Source organism: Kogia breviceps, chromosome 11 (genome assembly GCF_026419965.1).
Source record: "Kogia breviceps isolate mKogBre1 chromosome 11, mKogBre1 haplotype 1, whole genome shotgun sequence".
NCBI classification, from domain to species: Eukaryota; Metazoa; Chordata; class Mammalia; order Artiodactyla; family Physeteridae; genus Kogia; species Kogia breviceps.
In genome coordinates this window covers 7704919-7730200 of record NC_081320.1, presented here as the reverse complement: position 1 = coordinate 7730200, position 25282 = coordinate 7704919, and the positions used below count along the sequence as shown (strand labels likewise).

Here is a 25282-nt window from a genome sequence, read left to right as displayed (position 1 = left end):
CTTTAGCCTTTCCCTTAGACTATCTCGTTCTGTGGCCATTCTTCGTAAATCAGCGAAGGCCACATCTCTCTCAGTCTCCACCCGCCGGAGGATGGCATGTGCTGTTGTTGATTTAGAAGATTTACAGCTTTTCATCATTTCTCGTCGAAGTCGGGCAATTTCTTCCTGTGCCTATTATTTAAATACACAGATAGACTTTTATTTAACAAGCTTTAGAACAGAAATAAATACAGCTATATTTTTTTTTTTTTTTTTTTTTTTTGCGGTATGTGGGCCTCTCACTGTTGTGGCCTCTCTGGACGCGCAGGCTCAGCGGCCATGGCTGATGGGTCCAGCCGCTCCGCGGCATGTGGGATCTTCCCGGACCAGGGCACGAACCTGCTTCCCCTGCATCGGCAGGCAGGCTCTCAACCACTGCGCCACCCGGGAAGCCCAATACAGCTATCTTAAATCCAGCCAGTTAAAATGCAAATCTATATAAATATGCATGCAGAAGGATAATGGTATAATTCTTTAATGAGTTTACACAAATAAATGCAAATGATGCCCCCATATGTAAATGAATGTCTACAAATAGAAGGCTGGTTTACAAGATCTTTGCCAAAAATTAAAAAAAAATAATTTGGAAGCAGTCAATGAAAGAGACAGTGTTTTACTAAGAAATATATATGGTACTGCATCCATTTTTTTTTAGACTTTTTTTTTAACATCTTTATTGGAGTATAATTGCTTTACAATGTTGTGTCAGTTTCTACTGTATAACAAAGTGAAACAGCTATATGTACATATATATCCCCATATCCCCTCCCTCTTTTGTCTCCCTCCCACACTCCCTATCCCACCCTTCTAAGTGGTCACAAAGCACCAAGCTGATCTCCCTGTGCTATGCGGCTGCTTCCCACTAGCTATCTATTTTACATTTGGTAGTGTATATATGAATGCTACTCTCTCACTTCATCCCAGCTTACCCTTCCCCCTCCCTGTGTCCTCAAGTCCATTCTCTACATCTGCATCTTTATTCCTGTCCTGCCCCAAGGTTCTTCAGAAGCATTTTTTTTTTTTTAGATTCCATATATATGTGTTAGCATACAGTATTTGTTTTTCTCTTTCTGACTTACTTCACTCTGTATGACAGACTCTAGGTCCATCCACCTCACTACAAATAACTCAGTTTCATTTCTTTCTATGGCTGAGTAACATTCCATTGTATATGTGTGCCACATCTTCTTTATCCATTCACCTGTCAATGGACACTTAAGTTGCTTCCATGTCCTGGCTATCGGAAATAGTGTTGCAATGAACCATGTCTCTTTTTGAATTATGGTTTTCTCAGTAGTTGGATTGCTGGGTCATATGGTACTTCTACTTTTAGTTTTTTAAGGAACCTCCATACTGTTCTCCATAGTGGCTGTATCAATTTACATTCCCACCAACAGTGCAAGAGGGTTCCCTTTTCTCCACACCCTCTCCAGCATTTATTGTTGGTAGATTTTTTGGTGATGGCCATTCTGACTGGTGTGAGGTGATACCTAATTGTAGTTTTGATTTGCATTTCTCTAATAATTAGTGATGTTGCGCATCCTTTCGTGTGTTTGTTGGCAATCTGTATATCTTCTTTGGAGAAATGTCTACTTAGGTCTTCTGCCCATTTTTGGATTGGTTTTTTTTTTTTTTTTGATATTGCGCTGCATGAGCTGCTTGTATATTTTGGTTTTGTTTGTTTGTTTGTTTTTGCAGTACACGGGCCTCTCACTGCTGTGGCCTCTCCCTTTGCAGAGCACAGGCTCCGGATGAGCAGGCCCAGCGGCCACGGCTCATGGGCCCAGCCACTCCACGGCATGTGGGATCCTCCCAGAGCAGGGCACAAACCCGTGTCCCATGCATCGGCAGGCGGACTCTCAACCACTGCGCCACCAGGGAAGCGCTGCTTCTATATTTTGGAGATTAATCCTCTGTCAGTTGCTTCGTGGCAAATATTCTCTCCCATTCTGAGAGTTACCTTTTCGTCTTGCTTATGGTTTCCTTTGCTGTGCAAAACCTTTATTAGGTGCCATTTGTTTACTTTTATTTTATTTCCATTTCTCTAGGATGTGGGTCAAAAAGGATCTCACTGTGATTTATATCATAGAGTGTTCTGCTTATGTTTTCTTCTAAGAGTTTTATAATGTCTGGCCTTACATTTAGGCCTTTAATCCATTTTGAGTTTATTTTTGTGTATGGTTTTAGGAACTGTTCTAATTTCATTCTTGTACATGTAGCTGTCCAGTTTTCCCAGCACCACTTATTGAAGAGGCTGTCTTTTCTCCACTGTATAGTCTTGTCTCCTTTATCAAAGATAAGGTGACCATATGTGTGTGGGTTTATCTCTGGGCTTTCTATCCTGTTCCATTGATCTATACTTCTGTTTTTGTGTCAGTACCATACTGTCTTGATTACTGTAGCTTTGTAGTATAGTCTGAAGTCCAGGAGCCTGATTCCTCCAGCTCCGTTTTTCTTTCTCAAGATTGCTTTAGCTGTTGTCTTTTGTGTTTCCATACAAATTGTGAAATTTTTTATTCTAGTTCTGTGAAAAATGCCATTGGTAGTTTAATAGGGATTGAACTGAATCTGTAGATTGCTTTGGGTAGTATACTCATTTTCACAATGCTGATTCTTCCAATCCAAGAACATGGTATATCTCTCCATCTATTTGTATCATCTTTAATTTCTTTCATTAGTGTCTTATAGTTTTCTGCATACAGGTCTTTTGTCTCCTTAGGTAGGTTTATTCCTAGGTGTTTTTTCTTTTTGTTGCAATGGTAAATGGGAGTGTTTCCTTAATTTCTCTTTCAGATTTTTCATCATTAGTGTATAGGAATGCAAGAGATTTCTGTGCATTAATTTTGAATCCTGCTACTTTACCAAATTCATTGATTCGCTCTAGTAGTTTTCTGGTAGCATCTTTAGGATTCTCTACGTATAGTATCATGTCATCTGCAAACAGTGACAGTTTTACTTCTTTTCTGATTTGGATTCCTTTTACTTATTTTTCTTCTCTGATTGCCATGGCTAAAACTTCCAAAACTATGTTGAAAAATAGTGGTGAGGGTGGGCAACCTTGTCTTGTTCCTGATCTTAGAGGAAATGGTTTCAGTTTTTCACCACTGATAATGATGTTGGCTGTGGCTTTACTCTATCCATTTTGTGATAAATTTGAATTCAGCACAATTCCGGTAGAATACTGGTTTAAAAAATATCATAGTGTTCCAGTCTTTCTCTCCAAAATGTATATGCCATTTCCACATCCTGGCTACTTTTCCCTGACAGAAAGGCCCATAAATACTGACAACACAACAAACTCTTTACACACTTGTTCAACAAACATCCTCAGGTTCCAAATCTATTCCATATCTACAGATGATTTCATATCCTACTTTTTGAATCCTACTTTTGTTTCACATCCGACTTTTTTTTGAGTACCACCCTCTCCACTGGCTCTTTCTCTACTTCTTCAACCATGCACACGACTCCCATATCTTGAAAAACTGTCACTAAATCCTGCTGCCCCATTTACCATCAAATGTCTCTTTTTCCTTTGACAGGCTTTTTTTTTTTTTAAGTGCCATGGATTGTACATCTTGCCTGTTCCTTACCTCCCACTCTCTCCCCGCAGTCTAACCTGGCTCCCACACCCACCACTCTGCAGAATTTCACGTAATGACCTCACCAAATCTAATGGCCTCTTCTCAGTTCCTGTTCTTGATATTTCAGCAACACTTGCCATTGCATTCAACACTCTCCTTGAGATTCCTTCCTTCCTTGGGCATATAACACTGTTCTGCCTTAGTTTCCTGTCTTCTTTATCTCTTTCAAAGATTCCTCTACCAATTGAATAAAACTTCCCAAGAGTCCATCTTGACTTCTCTATTCCTCTATTTATAGCCTTCTCATTCAGAAACTTCATCCATTCTGAAAGCTCAAAACAGACGACTCCTCAATCTACATACTCAGCTCTTGCCTCTCTCCCGACTCCAGTCCCACATTTCTTACTGCCTGATGGCAATTACTACCTGATGTACCACCATCATCTTACTCTATCTCTCTGAAACCAAACACATCTTTTCCCTCAAATCACTGATGACTTTCCTGTTTCTTTTTCTATTACCACAATTCGTCAGTCATTCAAAACAGAACTTCAGTGATCTCCATTTGTCCCTCCTTTGTGTTAAAATCAAATCTTGTTACGTCTTCCTTTTCAGTGTCTTTTGCATCTGTCCCTATCTTTATTTCCACTGATAGCTCCCTAGATTAGTCCCTTAATGCTTCATGCATGGACTACTGTTAACAGCCTTCTAAAAAGTCCATGGGGACTTCCCTGGTGGTGCAGTGGTTAAGAATCTGCCTGCCAATGCAGGCAACACGGGTTTGAGCCCTGGTCCGGGAAGATCCCACATGCCGCAGAGCAGCTAAGCCTGTGGACCACAACTACTGAGCCTGCATGCCACAAGTACTGAAGCCTGTGCGCCTAGAGGCCGTGCTCAGCAACAAGAGAAGCCACAGCAATGAGAAGTCTGCACACTGAAATGAAGAATAACTCTCGCTCACCACAACTAGAGAAAGCCCGCACTCAGCAACAAAGACCCAATGCAGCCAAAACTATAAACAAATAAATAAATAAATTTTTTAAAAAAGAGTCCATGGTTTCCCCCTCCTCCAATTCTCCTGAAGGAGAAATTGTTATATAAGATGATAATATAGAAAGATTACGTAAGACATAATAAAGAATTGTTACCAGAATAAAATTGTAAAAATGTAGCTTTCATATTTCTTCCACTTTAAAAATAAAAAACAACAGAATGTCCATTGCTTATAAGAAAGCAAAGTATAAACCTCCTATAGGGCCCACTGAACAGCTTCTACCATGTAGTCTAGAAATTGGCAAACTATATATAGTTCACAGGCCAAATCCAGCTTGCCTCCTATTTTTGTAATTCTGTAAGCTGAAAATGTTTTTTATATTTTTAAATGGTTAAAAAAAAATCAAAACAAGATGAATATTTCACAAAAGGTAAAAAGAATATGAAACTCAAATTTCAGTGTTCATAAATAAATTATACTGGAACACAGCCAAACTCATTCATTTGTATATTATCTATAGCTGCTTTCACACTACAACAATAGAGTTGAATAGCTGTGTCAGAAGTCACATGGCCTACAAAGCCCAAGCTATTTCTTATCTGGGCCTTTACAGAAAATGTTTTTAGACTCCTGGTCTAGTCTAGTCTACCTCTCAAGCCCTTAATCCACTGACATATACTTTTATTCTAGTCATAAACTGATCCATTTATGTATTGATGTTCCCACCTTTATCCTTTGCTTCATACCATTCCTTTAGTCTGGAATGTTCTTTCTTACCCCTTTCAAGATAAAAGAAACCCCATTCATCCTTCAGGACTCAAACTCCACATCGTCTGGCAAAGATCTTGATAACCATAACTAAAAGTACTCACCTCTTTTATTTCTTACAATATCTTCTAGACTACTTACACTAAAGTAACAAAAAGTAAATACAAGACTATATATTTTATCTCCCCAACTAGACTGCAAACATAGAAAAGAGTGTCTGGCTTATTTTTTCTATCTTTTAGAGTAGCAAGCCCAGAACCCTGCACTTAGTAGCTGTAATTCTTAATAAAATTTGATATTTTAAAAACAAATTATATTGGTGATATATGGGGTTTATTATTTGTTGAGTCAAGAAGCCATTTGATTAATAAGGGTTATATAATCTTAAGCTAAAAATAGAGATAAACTACAAACTGATTTTACTCTCTAAATTATATGGCAATTCCTAAAGTGACTGACAGTACATCAAAGTGATGTGTTTGTATTTTTTAACCCCCAAGTCCAAATTTTTTACCTTAAACTCACCACACCCTATCATTTAACACTTTCCCCATTTCTTATTCCAGAAATCAGACTATTTCTATGCATGTATATGAGCTTTTTCGGATATGGGGATAATGTGTGTGTGTGTGTGTGTGTGTGTGTGTGTGTGTGTATACACATACACAAATACATTACATTTCATTAAGAATATCATAAGAACAAAGGCAATTCCCAAATGTTAGATTAATTTGATTGACAGATTTAAGCATTCTCATGGAACTTAAAGAATTACCTATCTCTAGAATTGAATGTTAGTATTTACATATTTTGTTTACTTATAAATAAGTTTACCTGCTCATACAGAAGAAAGGTCTTATCTCTCTCAGATGTGAGAACCCTGACATTACCCTGAATTTCTGCCAAATGACGCTCATATTTTTCCAGCATGCATTTGAGTTCTTCACGGTCTCTTGTTGTCTTCAAAAGCTCTACATTGAAGTTTGTACCCTACAATTATTACATAAGAAATCTGAATAAACAACAAGGTCCTTCTGTAGAGCACAGGGAACTATATTCAATATCCTGTGATAAACCAAAATGGAAAAGAATATGAAAAAGAATATACATATGTATAACTGAGTCACTGTGCTATACAGCAGAAATTAAACAGAACATTGTAAATCAACTATACTTCAATAAAATTTTTTTCAAAGAAATCTAAAATTATTCTTTGACATGTGTTACTGATAGAAAGGTGCTACTGATGGCAGCACACGATCTCTAGTTAAGCAAACATGACGATATAATGAAATGATGAAAAACGTTTAAAAATCTCCTCTCTTTTAAACAACTTCATCCCAAATTGCTCCACATTTGTATGATTACCCCCAACCACTACTAATCCTGGGGATAAAGTCCAATTTCAACGGTCCACTGTGCTATCAAAGAGAGCTCTGTCTCCCATCCTCCTTGGTACACCAATTCATGCCAAATTAAAAGGAATTATTTCCAGATTAGATAAATCAAAGAATAAAAGTCACTGAGCAACAAACTCCAAAATATTTACAAGTTTCCAGAACCTACCCGGGAAGATGGAGATGGGCGTCTTGGGCTTTTAGATTTACTTCTGATCATCCTTCTCAAATTTTGAGCTTCTCTCTTGTAGTATTCTCTGTCTGCTTCTAAAGTTTTGACAAAGGAATCAAGTCTGGAAGATTTATTTTGTGCTTTTTCAGTCTCTAAAATTATCTTGCCAAGGAGGAAAAAATTAGGCCATTATTTCAAGCTAAACTATAGCATCATTTTCTAAATGAAAGTTGAAAGCAAACAGGATCCTTAAAAATAATAAATTTGGTATTTTGAAAATAATTCAAAAAATAATAATTCATCAATACTTTTTTTCTTGCGGTACGCGGGCCTCTAACTGTTGTGGCCTCTCCCGTTGCGGAGCACTGGCTCCAGACGTGCAGGCCCAGCGGCCATGGCTCATGGGCCCAGCCGCTCTGTGGCACGTGGTATCTTCCCGGACCGGGGCATGAACCCGCGTCCCCTGCATCGGTAGGCAGACTGTCAACCACTGCGCCACCAGGGAAGCCCCATCAGTATTTTTTTAAAAGCAGTTAGATACCTTTCTTTTCCAGCATTTCTGAATGTAATGTATTTTTATTTCACTGAAAATGTCCCTACACTTACTTAATAACTTTGAAGAAAAAATAGTAAAGAAATTTCAGAGGGGCCAGAATTGTTTCTTGTATCAGATCTAGTAACAAATCCTAGAAATGGAATTAATTTGCTTAGAGAAACTTGTATGCTACTATTAAGCATCTGTTCATAGCGTTCAAGTTTTGTTCAATAATCGTTCAATGAATGACTAAATTAAATGAATGCTGGATATTCTATACTTGTATATACTTTCAAGTGCATTTCCATTCACTTTAATATATTTAGAAACATTTGTTTTACAACATTTATTTTACCAATACTTTACTGGGAAAAAAGTAAAGATATTTTAGAGAGGATGTTTCAAATATTTTAAATGATAACACTAAAATGTCTAATCAGAGCAATTTTCATTTCACATTGTTAAAGAGAACATATTACTCAGAACTAAGTAACAACAATTGACTTAAAAATATTTATTATTAAGAGGAATAAATGTGTACACAAATACATCTTACATTTTGAGAATTGTTACTCACAGCTGTCATTTTAATCAAGTAACAGCTAAGAGCTTTAATAAAACCAACCAAAAGTTCTCTGCAGCTCTAGGAAAGAAAGGAGTAATGATGAAATAGAGCAAGAATAGTATCGCTCTTATGGATGGGAGTACCCCTGGGCATCAGGCAGAGAGTGCTGATTTTAGAAAACGAACATTTTTTATTGTTCACAAAATGCATGAAAGCCAAAACATATGTACAATTTTTGCTGTCCTACTAACAGAATAAAAATGATTCTTTTATATTTATGAAAAATGTACTTACAGATCTGAGCCTTTTTATTTTATCTTCCAATACTATTATATTATTTTGCTGGCAAATGAGTTCAATCTGAAAAACAAGCCAGAAAAAATTGTTATTTAGGTATAAAACATTTAAACTGATTTCATTGGAAAGAGAGCATCAAAAACAGAAGCCACTTAAAAATAAAAACATGCAGACAGTGAATACTTTATGAAAGAAAAGATAACCCACTCTTATGTTTACCTACTTTTGATGGTGAAAGAACCTAGAATGAAATGAAGCAGTTCCTTTAAATTGTCTGTTTTGTATAAAATACTAATTGATGTTATTTTGCCAAATTACTCCTCATAAACTGGAACAAACTGTTAATACTAATTATAATTCTAAAGATGATAATGGGGAAGAGTCAAAAGAATGACTAGAATAAGTTTTCCCAAGTCACCATAGTCAGAAGTGATTGCTCTTTCCTCTGAATTCTTTTAATAGTTTAGTTCAATCCAACCCACAAAATACTTTTTGTATCAGTTTTATAACACTGTCTTAAAAGTCTTACAGTATAGCCACCTGCAATGATATATCTAGTCTATGACTAGATTGTACGTTCCTGGAGGATAGTGACTATGTTTTTATGTAAAGCTGTAAATCTCTTTGTTAAAAGTTGGCATATTAGTTTAATGGATTTATTTCTCAATTCGTAAACCTCCCCCTTGTTATTCTAATCAAAAATGTCTCCTGTTATATTTTAAATTTGAATTTTCTGCAATTATTGCTTCTCATTTGTTCTTTAGACCAAAGTTCTAAGATTTCTCTGGCAGCTATATTTTAGTTTATGAAATACTACGGGGTGTTATGGTATGGAATATAACTTACATACAGTTTGGATAAGGTTATATATAGTTTTGGATAATTTTGATAATTTTTCAATTCTTTAATGTGTACTACTATGTAGACACTAAAAAAAAAGGGGATCTATACTGAATTATGTGCAAAGATGTCCATATATATTAAGTATAAAAACTCACACTGCCAAAAATTTTATCTAGTATGACACATTCTTGTAAAAAATAAATTTATACACACATATCCTAGATACAGATGAAACATAACCAATAAGAAAATTGAGCAAGATAGATTATATCTAGGTATAGCAAGGTGTGATTATAGTACATACTATTTTCTTTATTATACTCTTCTATTTAAAAAATACGTATTACTTTTATAAAGATAAAAAAAATTAATGCTTATTGTACTCTGAAAAACAAACTTATAACTGGCCCAAATGAAAAGATGCCAGCCCAGTGCTTTCATTTATTTGACAATTGTTTAATGAGGGTCTACTATGTGCCTGACACTGTGTTATATGCTGGCTATAGCAGTGAATAAAACAGACAGAAACCTCTACCCTCATGGAGCTTACATTCTCATTGAAAAGAGAAAAATAAAAGATAATAGGTGAAGTATATATCAGAGAGTCATTGCATCATTCAAAAAAATATAATGAGTATTCACATCTGTTCTATACTTAATATTTTTTAAAAGGGAATAAAATAGACAAAGATCCTTGCCTTTGGACACCTTACATGCCAGCTGGATAGACAACAAAAAATAAACCTAATGAATAAATTACATACTACATTAGAAAAAAAGAGCAATATCATTAAGAATATTGGGAGTGTTTATGAAGGAATAGGTTGGAATTTTAAAGGGGGTGATAAGGGAAGTCCTCACTGAGGGAGTCAACCATGTAAAAATTTGGAAGAATATTCCAGGCAGAACATTCAGCTATAGCAAACGGCAAAAGACTGTCTGCTCAATTCCAAGGAATATATTGTAAGGAGGTCAGTATGGCTGCAGCAGAGGGAAGGAGGAGGAAAGTAGTAGGAAAGTGCTAGAGAAAACCGAATCAGGGAGAGAGAGAGGGAATAAGCATGTGTGGTTGGGGATGTAGGTCAGAAACCGATACAGGCTTTACGCCTTGTCTTCCTCATGGTAGGTTCTGAAGCATTTTTGACCGAATCACATACAAAGTAACAGTAATGACAAGAGCTACCAGAGATCCAGTCCAATAATGGCCCCATGTTAATTAAAAATATAAACTGTATGAAGAAACTAGTAATGGTAAAATTGCAATTCTGTTTCTTCATATTTCACAAACTTGTGTTCAGTAATCTGGGAAACACTGCATTAAGTCATGAATGATAACAACTCAAGAAGAAAAGATCAAAGAAGGCTTATGGTTGTGGGAGCTTTAAAATACGTCCCAAAATTCTGATACTCTTTCCTTCAAAAGATGGAGCTTAATTTATCTCCCCCTTAAGTGTGGTCTATACTTAGTGACTCACTTCTAAAGAACAGGATATGGTGGAAGTGATGGTATGTAACTCTTGAGACTGAATCATAACAGGCACTGGAAATTCTTCCTTGTTGTCTCCTTTGGATCATTGGCTCCAATGGGAAGCCAGATGCCATAAAGAATATATCAAGGGACTTCCCTGGTGGCGCAGTGGTTAAGAATCTGCCTGCCAATGCAGGGGACACAGGTTTGAGCCCTAGTCCAGGAAGATCCCACATGCTGCAGAGCAACTAAGCCTGTGCGCCACAACTACTGAGCTTGCGCTCTACAGCCTGTGAGCCACAACTACTGAGCCCACGTGCCACAACTACTGAAGCCCGTGCACTACAACTACTGAACCTGCACTCTAGAGCCCATGAGCTACAACTACTAAGCCTGCACTCTAGAGCCTGAGAACCACAACTACTGAGCCCGCGTGTCACAACTCCTGAAGCCCATGCACCTAGAGCCCATGCTCCACAAGAGAAACCACCTCAATAAGAAGCCCACGCACCGCAATGAAGAGTAGCCCCCACTCACCACAACTAGAGAAAGCCCACGCGCAGCAACGAAGACCCAACCCAAACAAAAGTAAATAAATAAATAAACTTATATTTAAACAAAAAGAATATATCACACAACCTAGGGAGAGGTTCACATGTCAAGGAACTAAGCTTCCTGTCAAAAAGCCAAGAGTCATCTGAATAAGTCATCTTAATAGCAAATCCTCCAGTACCAATCAAGTCATGACTGCAGCCTGGCCATCACCTTGATTACAATTTCCTGAGAAACCATGAACTAGAACTACTTAGCTAAGCTGCACTTAAAACTGTGAGATATAAATGTTTGTTGTTTGAAGTCATTAAGATTTAGGGGTAACTTGTTACATAGTGATAGATAATACAATAGTAAATCCTCAAAACATTTTCATGGCATGAATGATGGAAGAAGTTACTCAGTGGACTTTAAAAACATGACTAAAAGTAAACTCTTCTGAGTAAATAAATTTAACACTATCTCAATTCTAGACAAACGGTAGTTTTAGCCTCAGACTCTACCTCCACATATCTAAAGAATAATCTCAAATAGTACAGGGACCCAAACATTCTCAGCTCTCAAATTAGAAACTCTGTTTCAAGCGTCATCTCACAATCAGACAAGGGAATCTCTCCCCAGTGACTGGATGCCTAAACTGTACACCCAATGATTTCATGATAACAACACGCATTGGCATTCACATTCCCAGCACCTTTCATGCATCTTTCTAATCCCCATTCTACCTGGAACATCCCCTTATTGAGGTTGGTGTTTTCATTTCTGGGCATTTTACCAACACAAAGGACCTATTTCCATTTTGCCCTCTCTTTATTAACTTTCCAATGTTTTCCCTACATCAGCAATGTTATCTCTACCCTAAGACTATAGTCCACCTCTTCTACAAATAGCTTTCCAATTCTCGAATACACCAAACATTCCACATCATACATATATGGATATCTATTTCCTAGAAACACTCTTTTCTGAGCTAGGCAGAATTTCCATCTATGAATTTAATATTTTCAGTTTTAGGTAAATCCTAGCTATTTTATTTTAGATGTTATGCATTCCTGAAATTCTTCCTTTCGATAGCAGAGGATTCACCCTCAAAGAGTACTCACTCTCTCTCTAGAACACAAACCCTAACAACCCTTTAAAATTGATGACTTCTAAACCAGGCATTCTCTTTATGGGAATTTGGCCAACTAGGCTTCCCACAGTCTGGGAAGGAGTGCTGTTAATTTTAAACTTGAAGAAGAGGGCTTCCCTGGTGGCGCAGCGGTTGAGAGTCCGCCTGCCGATGCAGGGGACACGGGTTCGTGCCCCGGTCCGGGAAGATCCCACATGCCATGGAGCTGCTAGGCCCGTGAGCCATGGCCACTGAGCCTTCACGTCCGGAGCCTGTGCTCCGCAACAGGAGAGGCCACAACAGTGAAAGGCCCACATACGGAAAAAAAAAAAAAAAAAAAAAAAAAAAAAAAAAAAATTTAAATAAGAAAACAAGACATAATAAAACATCAATTCAGTGTTTTTTGACAATTTTTATAATTAAGACTGGACTCAATTTACCATTAAACTGTGAATGAATGATAATTATTAAAAAAGAAACGATACAAACAAAAGTTTGTTGAGAATGTTTAAAATAGTTAAGTTACTTTTAAATATCCTTCAAATACTTTGGCAGCAACTATTACAAGATAAATAATTTGTAAGTTAAAAACAAATCATTCTTATCTACTCTCTCAAATAGTTCTCCTAAGGACCTCCTCCAGGCAACATTGTTCAAGAAGATTGTGTCCTTATATTAAAGTAATAAACTTCATGTACTTAAATATTCCATTATTCAGACTTTTCACTAATACAGACTTATCCTTTACACACTCTAAATAAGTGAGGCTACTGTATGTAAACAAATACCATCCTAGTCATTAGCTAGGCTCTTAGATTGCAAATTACTGTAACAAATAACGTCTTCAATAACACTTATGTTTATAGCCTGATCATTTATTTAATTAAGTGCTTTATCATATGCTACCAAGAGTACCATATAATATGCTTTATTATATGCTACCAAGAGTGTGTTAAAAGGATGTATATGAAATAACATGTAATAACAATTAGCTTTGGGAAACTACCGTCTTACAGACACAATTTACTAATTTGGTGATTAATAAAATCAAAATGAATAAGCACATGTTATCACTTAAAAATTCAACAGGTTGTTTTCTGGCTTTCAGATATACCACGTGTCTTGCCTGTAAGCCATCAGACAACAATGAGAAATCAAACTGTCTTTTTTTTTTTTTGCAGTACACGGGCCTCTCACTTTTGTGGCCTCTCTCGTTGCGGAGCACAGGCTCTGGACGCACAGGCTCAGCGGCCAAGGCTCACGGGTCCAGCCACTCCGCGGCATGTAGGATCCTCCTGGACCAGGGCACGAACCTGTGTCCCCTGCATTGGCAGGCAGACTCTCAACCACTGCGCCACCAGTGAAGCCCAAACTGTCTTCATTTTATAGTAGTGTTTAAATTCCTAGTTTCTGAAGGCCATAGTAGGGTACTAAAATTTAATCAAGAAATAAAATGTTTATCAAAATATCATAAAGCTATAGTTATTAAAATAATATGGTAGTGGCATAGAAGATGGCAAATGAATCAATGAAACCAAATCGTCCAGAAAAATATCCATGCACATATAAGAATTCAGTACCTGTTAAAATGGCACTTTAAATCAGTGACTGAAGAAAGGACTATTCAACCATACCTCATACTAGAACAAAAAGAAATTCCAGAAGGATTAAAACTTTAAATATACATATTAAGAAGTCTTTAAAGAAAACTGTAGAAAATATCCTTGTAGTTCTTGAGGTGAGAAGGCCTTCCTAAACAAGGATCAAAACTAGGTGGAGGGCTTCCCTGGTGGCGCAGTGGTTGAGAGTCCGCCTGCCGATGCAGGGGATACGGGTTCGTGCCCCGGTCCGGGAAGATCCCACGTACTGTGGAGCGTCTGAGCCCGTGAGCCACGGCCGCTGAGCCTGCGCGTCCAGAGCCTGTGCTCCACAACGGGAGAGGCCACAACAGTGAGAGGCCCATGTACCACAAAAAAAAAAAAAAAAAAAAAAACTAGGTGGAGACAGAGGGTTTTTAGGGCAGTGAAATTACTGTTTGATACTATAATGGTAGATACATGTCATTTTACATTTGTTCAAATCCATAGCATGTACAACACCAAGAGTGAACCCTAATGTAAACTATGGACTCTGGGTGATCATGATATGTCAATTCTTTTTTTAAATGAATTTATTTATCTATTTATTTTTGGCTGCGTTGGGTCTTCACTGCTGTGCATGGGCTTTCTCTAGTTGTGGCAAGCGTGGGCTACTCTTTGTTGCGGTGTGCAGGCTTCTCATTGCAGTGGCTTCTCTTGTAGTGGAGCATGGGATCTAGGCACACAGACTTCAGTAGTTGTGACACATGGGCTTAGTAGTTGTGGCTTGCAGGCTCTAGAGTGCAGGCTCAGTAGTTGTGGTGCATGGGTTTAGTTACTCCACGGCATGTGGGATCTTCCCAGACCAGGGCTCGAACCCGTGTCCCCTGCATTGGCAGGTGGATTCTTAACCACTGTGCCACCAGGGAAGTCCCAATATGTCAATTCTTTATCATAAAATTAACAAATGTACCACTTTGGTGGGGGATTGCAGACAATGGGGGAGACTAGGCATGTGTGGGGGCAGGGAGTATATGGGAAATCTCTGTTACCTTCTGCTTCACGTTGCTATGAACCTAAAACTGCTCTAAAATAATAAAGTCTATTCAAATATATATTTTTTAATTTTTATTTACTTTATTTATTTTTGCTGCATTGGGTCTTTGTTGCTGCACGTGTGGGCTTTCTCTAGTCGTGGTGAGCAGGGGCTATTCTTCATTGCAGTGCACAGGTTTCTCAATGTGGTGGCTTCTCTTGTTGCGGAGCATGGCCTCTAGGCCTGAGGGCTTCAGTAGTTGTGGCACACGGGCTCAGCAGTTGTGGCTCGCGGGCTCTAGAGCGCAGGCTCAGTAGTTGTGGTGCACGGGCTTAAGTTGCTCTGCAGCATATGGGATTTTCCCAGACCAGGGATTGAACCTGTGTCCCTGCACTGACAGGTAGATTCTTAACCACTGGGCTACCAGGGAAGTCTCATTCAAATGTTTTAAAAGGGGGTGGGACCTCAAAAAAATAAAAGATCAAAACTCAAAATTCAGTAAAGATTGACAAATTTGACTACATAGAAATGTAAAAACTTTGGTTAAAAAAAAACACCTTTTTTTAAAGTGTGAAATAAATTGTGTATGTGTGAAAACAGAAAAGAAGAATGGAAATATATATATATATTTGTTGGTAGATACCTCTGCAGAGGAAAAAAGGATTAGGGAGAAAGAGAAATGTTCTATATACAGAATATTCCCATTGTTTTGAGTTTTTACTGTGACTACATATTACTTAGGAAAATTTTTGAGTAAAAATTTTTAAAAGAAATAAAATGTGAGACACAAAACAATTTAATCCTTAGAATAGACATTTAATTACAATGTCAAATCTAAAAAACTTTCAAATAATGTAAATGAGAATGCCACTTTTTCCACTGCATTAATAACTACATGATGTTTAAAGCAGAATTAAAATCCTGATCAGTAGTTGGATGTTACCTAGACTTGTGGTGTTCATTTCACAATACATACAAATATTGAATCATTATGTTGTACACCTGAAACTAATATAATGTTATATATCAATTATACCTCAATTAAAAAAACAAACCTGATAAATCTAATACCTTTGCTTCTTCAAGTTCCTTGTCGGCAGTATCCACCACAAACTTTTTCTCTTTTTCTAGTTGCTCTGCTAGTTGGTCAATTTTAATCAATTCTTGACAAAGATACTCATTGTGGCTGGTTAAATCCTCTACTTGACTGCTTACCACCTCCTTACTATCCAAGAGTTTCCTAACACATTCTTCCAAGCCATGATTTGTCTGTTTGAGATCTTCAATCTGTTATAAGTAGAAAGAAAATAATCACATTAAACTATTTCCTTAGCTTCCCTCTGAGGAGAACATCTAGGTGACTGGATTCAGGAAGGGAGGTTTGCTTCCCTGGCAAGGAGACTTAACTATATATCTCTTTTTACTTCTGAATTTTGTACCATGTGACTGTATTACCTATCTGAAAAAAATATACTAAGTGAAAATTTAAAGGTTTATAGCTATAATTCTCAAAACAATTTACAGCTTAATAACAAAAAAACAGTGTTGATATTTAACAAAACTATTAGAAAAATTGCCAAATATTTATACCTGCAGAAAAGAAACCAGTCTTGAAATTATTTAATTTTAATAATTAATATCATCAATTAGGCATTCTTTAGAATTGTTTCTAACTACTGTCATCAAAATATGTTAACTCTTTAGAAAAGCCCTTTTGAACATATCGGTAACTTACTTGACTAAGCTAAATACCAAATCAATCAAGTATCTGCTGACTTATGTGGAGGACCACAGCTTTCTTTCCCAGCCCACTATCAAACCATCAATGGATGAAGAAAAGGGCCTTTTCTATCACGAAGGTATCCAAATGCCTTTAAAGGAAAAAAAAAATGTTAGACCCATTGAATAATGATAATATGTCAAGAACTATGTTAAATTCAAAAGATACAAAGATAGGTTAGCTATCTGCCTCAGAGAATGTATTGTTTACTTGTGCAAATACATATACAGTATGTTAAGTGCTACAAGAGCAATATCTGAGATAAACGGGTGGCACAAAGTCCTTTTCCACAGTAGTCATCTCTCACTGTATATTTAACAAATATTTATCGAGCACCTACTATATTCAAGGCACTGTGTGTGCAAGGTGTGAAAAGATAGAAGAATAAAAACAGACTTGGTCTTTGAAGAGCATCTAAAATTGCTAAATCCATTATGTAACATTATTCTTAGTTCTAACATTATTTTTGCTGTAACCTTGCCCTTTTCAAGTAACTAGAGAGAGCTCTTTCCAAACCATCAAAACCAACAGTTTTCTTTAAAAATATAAACTTTATTATTTGTAACTATATAAGGAAATATCCTAAAGGTCATGAATTATATATAACTAACTATGCCACAATGACATTCATTATACTCAAGAAGCACAATAAAAGCCATTATTTTAATCCAATTCTCACTTTGGTATTTTGTAAGGCACACTAACTTGTGAGATTTACAGGAAAAGAGTTTAAATTGTCAAAACCAGGAGACAAAAAAAAACTTGAAGAATTTTTTAAAAAGCAAAAAGGCAAACTGTAAATGCACTTATTTCTTTAGGTGAGCCTTTTATCACAACCAGGCTGAATTTCAGCAATACCTTACTCTCTTCTTTTTTGGCATTCTCCCAACTACAGCTAAAAATTCTTTGAAAATGCAAATTTGAAGTAATTCCTGTAGCCTTATGGTGCTTCATTACACTGAGAATAAGATCAACAAATACCATTTGTGGTCCCAGGCCTACTGCCCTGTCCAAGCCCTCTCCACCATCTCCAATATACATCTAAGCTCTAGACATGTTGTAAGAAACAATCTTGCTAAACTCATTTTAAAGCCTGTTAGGGAATTTATTGAAAATGTTATATATTATATCACAGAACCCTCTCTATAAGAATCCTCAGGGAAAACTTTGCTCAGGTCTCAATTTCAGGAAATCATGTGCTTCTTTTGTATACCTGGTTTGTTTTTATTCTTTGGACCGTGAATTACTTAACTACAATTTCCTTGTTGCTTTTGCCTCTAATAATTTTAAAGAAATCTGCAGCTCACCTCTAGCAACTAGTACAGAAACCATGCAATGATTTCCTGTTTGATCTTCTTATCAATGCTTTAAGTTTCTTTACTTTCCCGCACTTATTACCTATTTTCATTATTAGCATTTTTTTAAACTACAGGAATAAACAAACTTCAATTTATCTATCTTTTTGTTTTTGTTCATGGCTTCAACAGTGCCACGTCGCTAAGCAACAAGAACATGCTAAAAATGTTTCCTAACCTTCCACTGCCCCAGGAGAGGTTACATGCTTTTCCTCTCTGGGCTCCCATACAGCTTCTTACATATTTTTATCTTAGTATTTTATAAGATGTGTTATAATCATTTGTTTCCCTGTCCCTTCCACTAAGTTCTAAGCAACTTTAAAGGGATCATGTCCCTAATTTCTATATCAACATACCTCTCATTTCTGTATCATTTATTATATATCTAGCACATGATGCTCAATTATTAAATGACTAAAACAAATACATTATAAATAAATAAATGAACACTTCCCTCACCTTGACATCAAGCCCCACTTTTACTTAATTCCAAGATACAAATACTTTAGAAGAGGAGGTTACTAAGGATGTGGGCTTTGGACTGAGGCAGACAGGTTTAAATCCTGCTGCAGTTCCTCACCAGTCACTTAACCTCAGACAATTTACCACATTTTCTTGATCCTAAGAGATGCATCTGACTTCAGAAAAAAATAAATGGAAGCTTCTTGAGTTTCATCTGTTAAATGGAGAGAATACCTACAATTTTCAGGGTGTAGTTAGAGAGATATGAAAGTTCAAGTAAAATTTCTGGCAGATAATAGGTACTCAAAAAGTAGCTTTTATTAAGAAAAAACTTTTTATTTTGAAATAACTAAAGGTTCACAGGAAGTTGCAAATGTAGTACAGAGGTTCATGTGCCTTTAACCCAGTTTCCCCAAACAGCTACATCTTAAATAATTACAGTAAAATATCAAACCCAGAGATCTGACATTGGTACAACTGTGTGCCTATTGTTCTATACCATTTTATCACGTGTCAATTGCTGTTAACTACCACCTCAATAAGACAGAGAACTATTCCATCACCACAAAGATCACCCTCCCATTACTCCTGTATAGTCACAGCTTTCCCTCCCCACCCTTAACTCTTAGCAACCACTGATCTCTCTAATAACTTTGTCATTTTGAGAATGTTACATAAATAGAACCATGTGATACAGATCACAGTATGTTATCTGTTGATGGTGGCTTTTTCACTCAGCACAGTGCCCCTGACATCTAAATTGTTATGTGGATCAACAGTGCATTCCTTCTTATTGCTGAATAATATTTCATGGTATGGATTACCACGGTTTGTTTAATAATTCACCAATTAAGGGAAGTTTTAGATGTTTCCAGTTTGGGACTATAACAAATAAAGCTGCTATGAACAACTGTATAACTATATACAGGTTTTTGAGTGGACATAGTTTTCATTTCTCTGGAATAAATTCCCAAGAGTGCAACTGCTGGGTTGTATGCTAAATGTATGTTTAGTTTTTTTTTTTTTTTTAAGTGGGATCCTCCCGGACCGGGGCATGAACCCGCATCCCCTGCATCGGCAGGAGGACCCCCAACCACTGCGCCACCAGGGAAGCCCCATATGTTTAGTTTTTTAAGAACTATTTTCCAGAGTAGCTGTACCATTCCCCATTCCCACCAGGAATGTATGAGTGATCCAGTTTCTCATCCTTGCCAGCATTTGGTATCATGACTACTTTTTATTTTAACTGTTCTTAACAGTGTGCATTGTTATCTCATCATGGTCTTAATTTGTATTTCCCTGATGTTTAGAAAAGATGAATATCTTTTTATTTGTCAATACATCCTTCTGTGAAATATGTCTTTATATCCTTTGTTCATTTTCTAACTGGATTGTTTGCTTTTTACTGTTGAGTTGTGAGAGTTCTCCACATGTTCTAGATACGATTCCTTTGACAGAAACAGGGGTTGTAACTTATCTTTTCATCCTATTAACCAGGGTCTTTCACAAAGCAAAAGACTTAAATCTTGATGAAATTCAAATGATCAATTTTTTATTTTATGAATCACACTTTTGCTGTCATGTCTAAGAACTCTTCAGCAAGCCCAAGGTCCTGAAGATTTGTTCCTATGTTATCTTTTAAAAGTTTCATAGTTCTGAGTTAATTTTTGTATAAGGTGTGAGGCTTAGGTCTAGGCTCATTTTTGTTCCTAAAAGATATCCAATTGCTCCAGCACATTCTGTTGAAAAGATTACCTTTCTTCATCAGATTGCATTTGCACTTCTGTCAAAAATCATTTGGCTGTATTCATGTAAGGCTATTTCTGGATTCTCTATTCTGTATCACTGATCTATGTCTGTCCCTCTAGCAATACCATACAGTCATGATTACTGTAGCTATATACTAAGTTTTTAAGTCAAGGAGAATGACTCTTTCCACGTTGGTCTTTTTCAAAATTTTTCTTTGCTGGGATTTTGATAGGAATCGTATTAAACTTGGATATAGATTTGGAGAGAATTGGTATCTTACTATGTTGAGGCTTCCAATCCCTGAATATTTGTTTAGATCTTCTTAGATTTCTCTTATTAGCATTTTGTAGTTTTCAGAATGTGAGTTCATACTTATTTTGTTAGATTTACATCTAAGGATTCCATTTTCTATTTGAGTGATTATAAATGGTATGTAATTTTAAATTTAGATTTCCACAGGTTAATTGATAATATACAAAAACACAGGGCTTCCCTGGTAGTGCAGTGGTTAAGAATCCGCCTGCCAATGCAGGGGACACGGGTTCGAGCCCTGATCCAGGAAGATCCCACATGCCGCGGAGCAACTAAGCCCGTGTCCCACAACTATTGAACCTGCGCTCCAGAGCCCGCGAGCCACAACTCCTGAAGCCCAGGAGCCTAGAGCCCGTGCTCCGCAACAAAAGAAGCCACTGCAATGAGAAGCCCATGTACCACAACGAAGAACAGCCCCCGCTCACTGCAACTAGAGAAAGCCCGCGCACAGCAACAAAGACCCAACACAGCCAAAAAATAAATAAATATATTTTTTAAAAATACAGTATGTTTGTGTTGTATTCTGACCTTTTGAACTCATTTATTAGTTCCAGTTTTTACACTGTAGACATGAGATTTTCCAGGAAGAAGATCATGTCATCTATAAACAGGGATAGTTTTATTTCTTCATTTGGGTCTGAATGCCTTTCAACCTAGCTATATCATTATATTTGAAGTGAATTTCTTATAGACAGCATAATGCTAGGTCATGGTTTTTTAATCTACTCTGCCAATTTCTATCTTCTGATTGGTGTATTTAGATTACATATATTTAATGTACTTACTTTTATGTTAAGATTCAAGTGTGACTTTTCTGTTGTTTTCTCTGTTTTTTTTTTTTTAAATTTTTCTTTCTGTTTCGTTTTACCCACTTTCCTCTGGGTTACTTGAACATTTTTTAGAATTCCAGTTTGAGGTATCCATACCAATTCTTAGTATATCTCTTTGTACAGATTTTTAGTGGTTGCTCTAGGTGTTTCATTATATGTTCATAAGTTATCACAGCCTACATTTTACCAGTTCAAGCCAAGTGCAGAGATCTTACCTCCCTTTACGTCCCTCTACCTTCCTTTATTAATAAAATAATTCTTAAATATTTCCTCTACATGCACTGAGAACTACATTTGACAAACATAATTTAGAAAAGTAGAAAAGGAAATTCGATCACATTTACCCATAATTTTGCTTTATGCATTGTTCTTCCTTCCTTCCTATTCTTCCAAGACTACTCCTTTTATCACTTCCTTCCTTGTTAGAGAAATTCCTTTAGATATTCTTTTAGGGTAGCTTTGCTGGCAACAAATTCTGTTTTCTTCATCTGAGCATATCTTAACTTTCCCTTCATACTTGTCTAAATACAGAATATGCACTGGGTTGACAGCTCTTTTCTTCCAACACTTGAAAAATGTTGTGCCCCTTCCTTCTGATCTCCATGTTTTCAGACCTGCTATCGTTTGAATTGGCGCACCCCTATACATAATGAATTGTTTGTTTCTTTCAGGATTTTTTTTGTCTTTAGTTTTCAGTTTGAATATGAAGTGTCTCAGTGTAGATTTCTTTGGGAGACTCCTGGTAGGTTTTCACTCACCTTCTTTCATCTGTATATGTCTTTTGCCAAATTTGGGAACTATTTAGCCATTATTTCTTTGAATATTTTTTTCAGCCCCACCTTCTCTTACCTCTCTTTCTGGGACTCCAATGACCCAAATGTAGATCTTTTGTTATATGTCCACCTGTCCCTGAGCCTCTGTTCACATTTTTTCAATCTATTTTTCTCTCTATTATTCAGATCAGGTCATTTCTTTATTTCTATCTTCATGTTCACTGATTCATTCTTTTCTCCTCCTCTCCATGTTTTTGTTTGAGAACACTGAGTTTTTAATTTCAGTTACTGTATTTTTTTAAACTTTTTTATTGTGGTAAAATAGAACATCATAAAATTTACCACTCTAACCATTTTAAAATGTAAAATTCAATGGCATTAAGTACATTCACAACATTGTGCAACCATCCCATGTCCATTTGCAGAACTTTTTCATCATCACACACTGAAACTCTGTACCCATTAAACAATTATCTATGAATCTGCCCGCCTCATATAAGTGGAGTCACACAATATCTCCCCTTCTGTGCCTGGCTTATGTCAATGAGCGCACGCTGTTTTCAGGGCTCTTCCATCTAGTCGTCTCCTTTCAGAATTAAGGTTGAATAAAGTTCCATTGTTTGTATGCACCCCATTTTGTTTATCCATTCATCTGTCCACGGAACCTGAGCTGTTTCCACCTTTTGGCTATCATAAATAATGCTGTTATGAACATTGGTGCACAAGTATCTGTTTGAGTCCCTGCTTTTAATCTTTGGGGGATATTCCTAGGAGTGGAATAGCTGGATCACATGGTAATTCTATACTTAACTTTCTGAGGAATTGCCAAACCTTTTTGTACTATGCTTAAACCATTTTACATTAGCAATGCACAAGAGCTCCAGATTCTCCACATCCTCACCAACACTTGTTATTTTCTGCTTTTTGATAATAGTGGTCCTAATTGGTGTGAAGTGATATCTCATTGTGGTTTTGACTTGCATTTCCTTAATGACTGGTGATGTTGAGCATCTTTTCATGTTTATTGGCCATCTGTATATCTTCTCTGTAGAAACATCCCTTCAAGTCTTTTGCCCATTTTTGAATTGTGTTGTTTTGGGGTTTTTTGTTGTTGAGTTATAGGAGTTCTTTATATATTCTGGATATTAATCCCTTATCAGATACATAATTTGGAAGTATTTTCTCCCATATATTTTTTTTAATAGACCTTACTTTTTTTAGAGCAGTTTTAGGTTTACAGAAAAATTGACCAGTAAGTACAGAGAGTTCCCACATACCCCTTCTCCCCGTTCCAACTCACCCCAGTTTCCCCTTATTTACATCTTGTTTTAGTGTGGTACATTGGTTACAATTGATGAACCAACATTACACGTTATTATTAACTAAAATCCAGAGTTTAATTAGGGTTCACTCTTTGGGTTGTTGATTCTGCAGGTTTTTACAAATGTACAGTGACATGTATCCATCATTACTGTACACAGGATGGTTTCACTGCCCTAAAAATCCCCTGTGCTCCATTCACCCCTTCCTCCCTCCAAATCCCTGGCAACCAGTGATCTTCTAATGTCTCTATGTTTTGTCTTTCCCAGAAAGTCATATAGTTGGAATCACAGAGTATGTAACCTTTTGATTGGCTTTTTTCACCTCACAATATCCTTCCAAGGTTCCTTCATGTCTTTTTATGGCTTGATAGCTCATGTCTTTTGATCAGTGAATAATTTTCTATTATGTACCACAGTTTGTTTATCTATCACCTACTGAAGAACAGCTTGTTTGCTACCAAAATTCCACTTGCCTCTACTTTATATCTTTTATTTCGAATAGCCGGTTTGCTACCAAAATTCCACTTGGCTGTACTTTATATCTTATTTCTTTGATAAGATTTTCTGTTTGTTTCAAGTGTGCTCAAAATTACTTGTTGAAGCATTTATATGATGGTTAATTTAAAATCCTTGTCAGATAATTGTCATATGTGATTCATCTGTGTGTTGGCATCTCTTGATTGTCTTTTCTCATAGAGGTTGAGATCTTCCTGATTTCGGGGATGAGGAGTGTTTTTGTTTTTGTTTTTTATTGAGACCTCATAGTCTAAGACACCGACTCTTATCTTTCAGTAGGCTTCCTGTGACACCGCTCCAGCAAGAAAAGAGGGATACTGCCTTGTTACTGTTGGATGGGAGTAAAAGTCCAATTTCTCCACTAGGCCTCCTTTGACACCTGGGAAGGGTGGGGCTCCTTGTTACTGCTAGGCAGGAATGGGAATTCAGGCTCCCCACCAGGCCTCTGCTGATACCACCAGAGCTGAAAGAATGGAGGCTCCTTATTACCGCTCCCACGTATCCTCCACTGCCACTGTGGGTGGGTGGACTTGTTACTGTTGGAGGGTGGTAAAGGTTCTGACTCTGCATTAGGTCTCTTCTGATATCATCCCAGCAAAGAGGAAATGGGGCACCTCTTACTACCAGGTGGCGGTGGACTTCTTGGCTCCCCATGTGGTCTCTGCTGACAATATGGAGTTAGGGACTTCCTTACTTCCTGAATGACACAAAAGTCTTGGTTCCCCACTCAGCCTTCTTCTTTGATACCACCCTGGCGGGATGGGGGCCTTGTGGGGCAGGGTGGGGGGGATGGGACTAGGATGGAGTTCATGTTACAGCAGGAGAAGGGTGGACATCTGGGCTCTTAGCCTTTGCTGGCAGGAATGGAGCTAGTTTTTTCCTTGGTGTCTGCTTAAAGTGGGTAGTTCTTGTCTAAGAGTAATCTGCCTTGCTAGATTGCCCATTTCCTAGTCCTTCAGCTAGAAAGGGATGGCTTTTCTGAGACCTTTATAAATCTGCACCCATTACTTCTGGTTGCCAGTTTTTCCAGTACTCTGCCTGGGATATATGGAACAAAAAGAAAACCAGGAACTCCCTAACATGTCCTAACATTCACTGTGTGCTGAGGTCTCTAGCCAGTCTTCCTTCTTCCCACCTTTCAGAGTGTTCTTATGCTTGTTTTATACATAATATCCAGGGTTTTTAGCTGTATTTAGTGGGAAGAGTAAGGAAAAGTAAGTCTACTCCATTTTCCTAGAAGAGGAA

The 25282-nt window shown here is 37.1% G+C and overlaps 1 protein-coding gene across 7 annotated transcripts in view; it reads right to left on the bottom strand.

Annotated features, from left to right (window-relative positions):
• Positions 1-25282, bottom strand: part of TSGA10 (testis specific 10) — a 104542-nt gene that overhangs the window by 66527 nt on the left and 12733 nt on the right. For 4 of the 7 annotated variants that reach the window (XM_067007105.1, XM_059079763.2, XM_067007104.1 and 1 more), the window contains exons 3-7: positions 16010-16225; positions 8349-8414; positions 6952-7116; positions 6220-6375; positions 1-171 (exon numbers count right to left, since the gene is read on the bottom strand). In XM_067007105.1, coding sequence (XP_066863206.1) covers positions 1-171; positions 6220-6375; positions 6952-7002 — 378 coding nt within the window. In that variant the 5' untranslated portion in view covers positions 7003-7116; positions 8349-8414; positions 16010-16225. Of the gene's footprint in view, positions 172-6219; positions 6376-6951; positions 7117-8348; positions 8415-13905; positions 13966-16009; positions 16226-16673; positions 16810-25282 lie in introns of those variants that run through there. The other 3 variants (XM_067007107.1, XM_067007106.1, XM_067007108.1) reach the window with 2 other exon arrangements.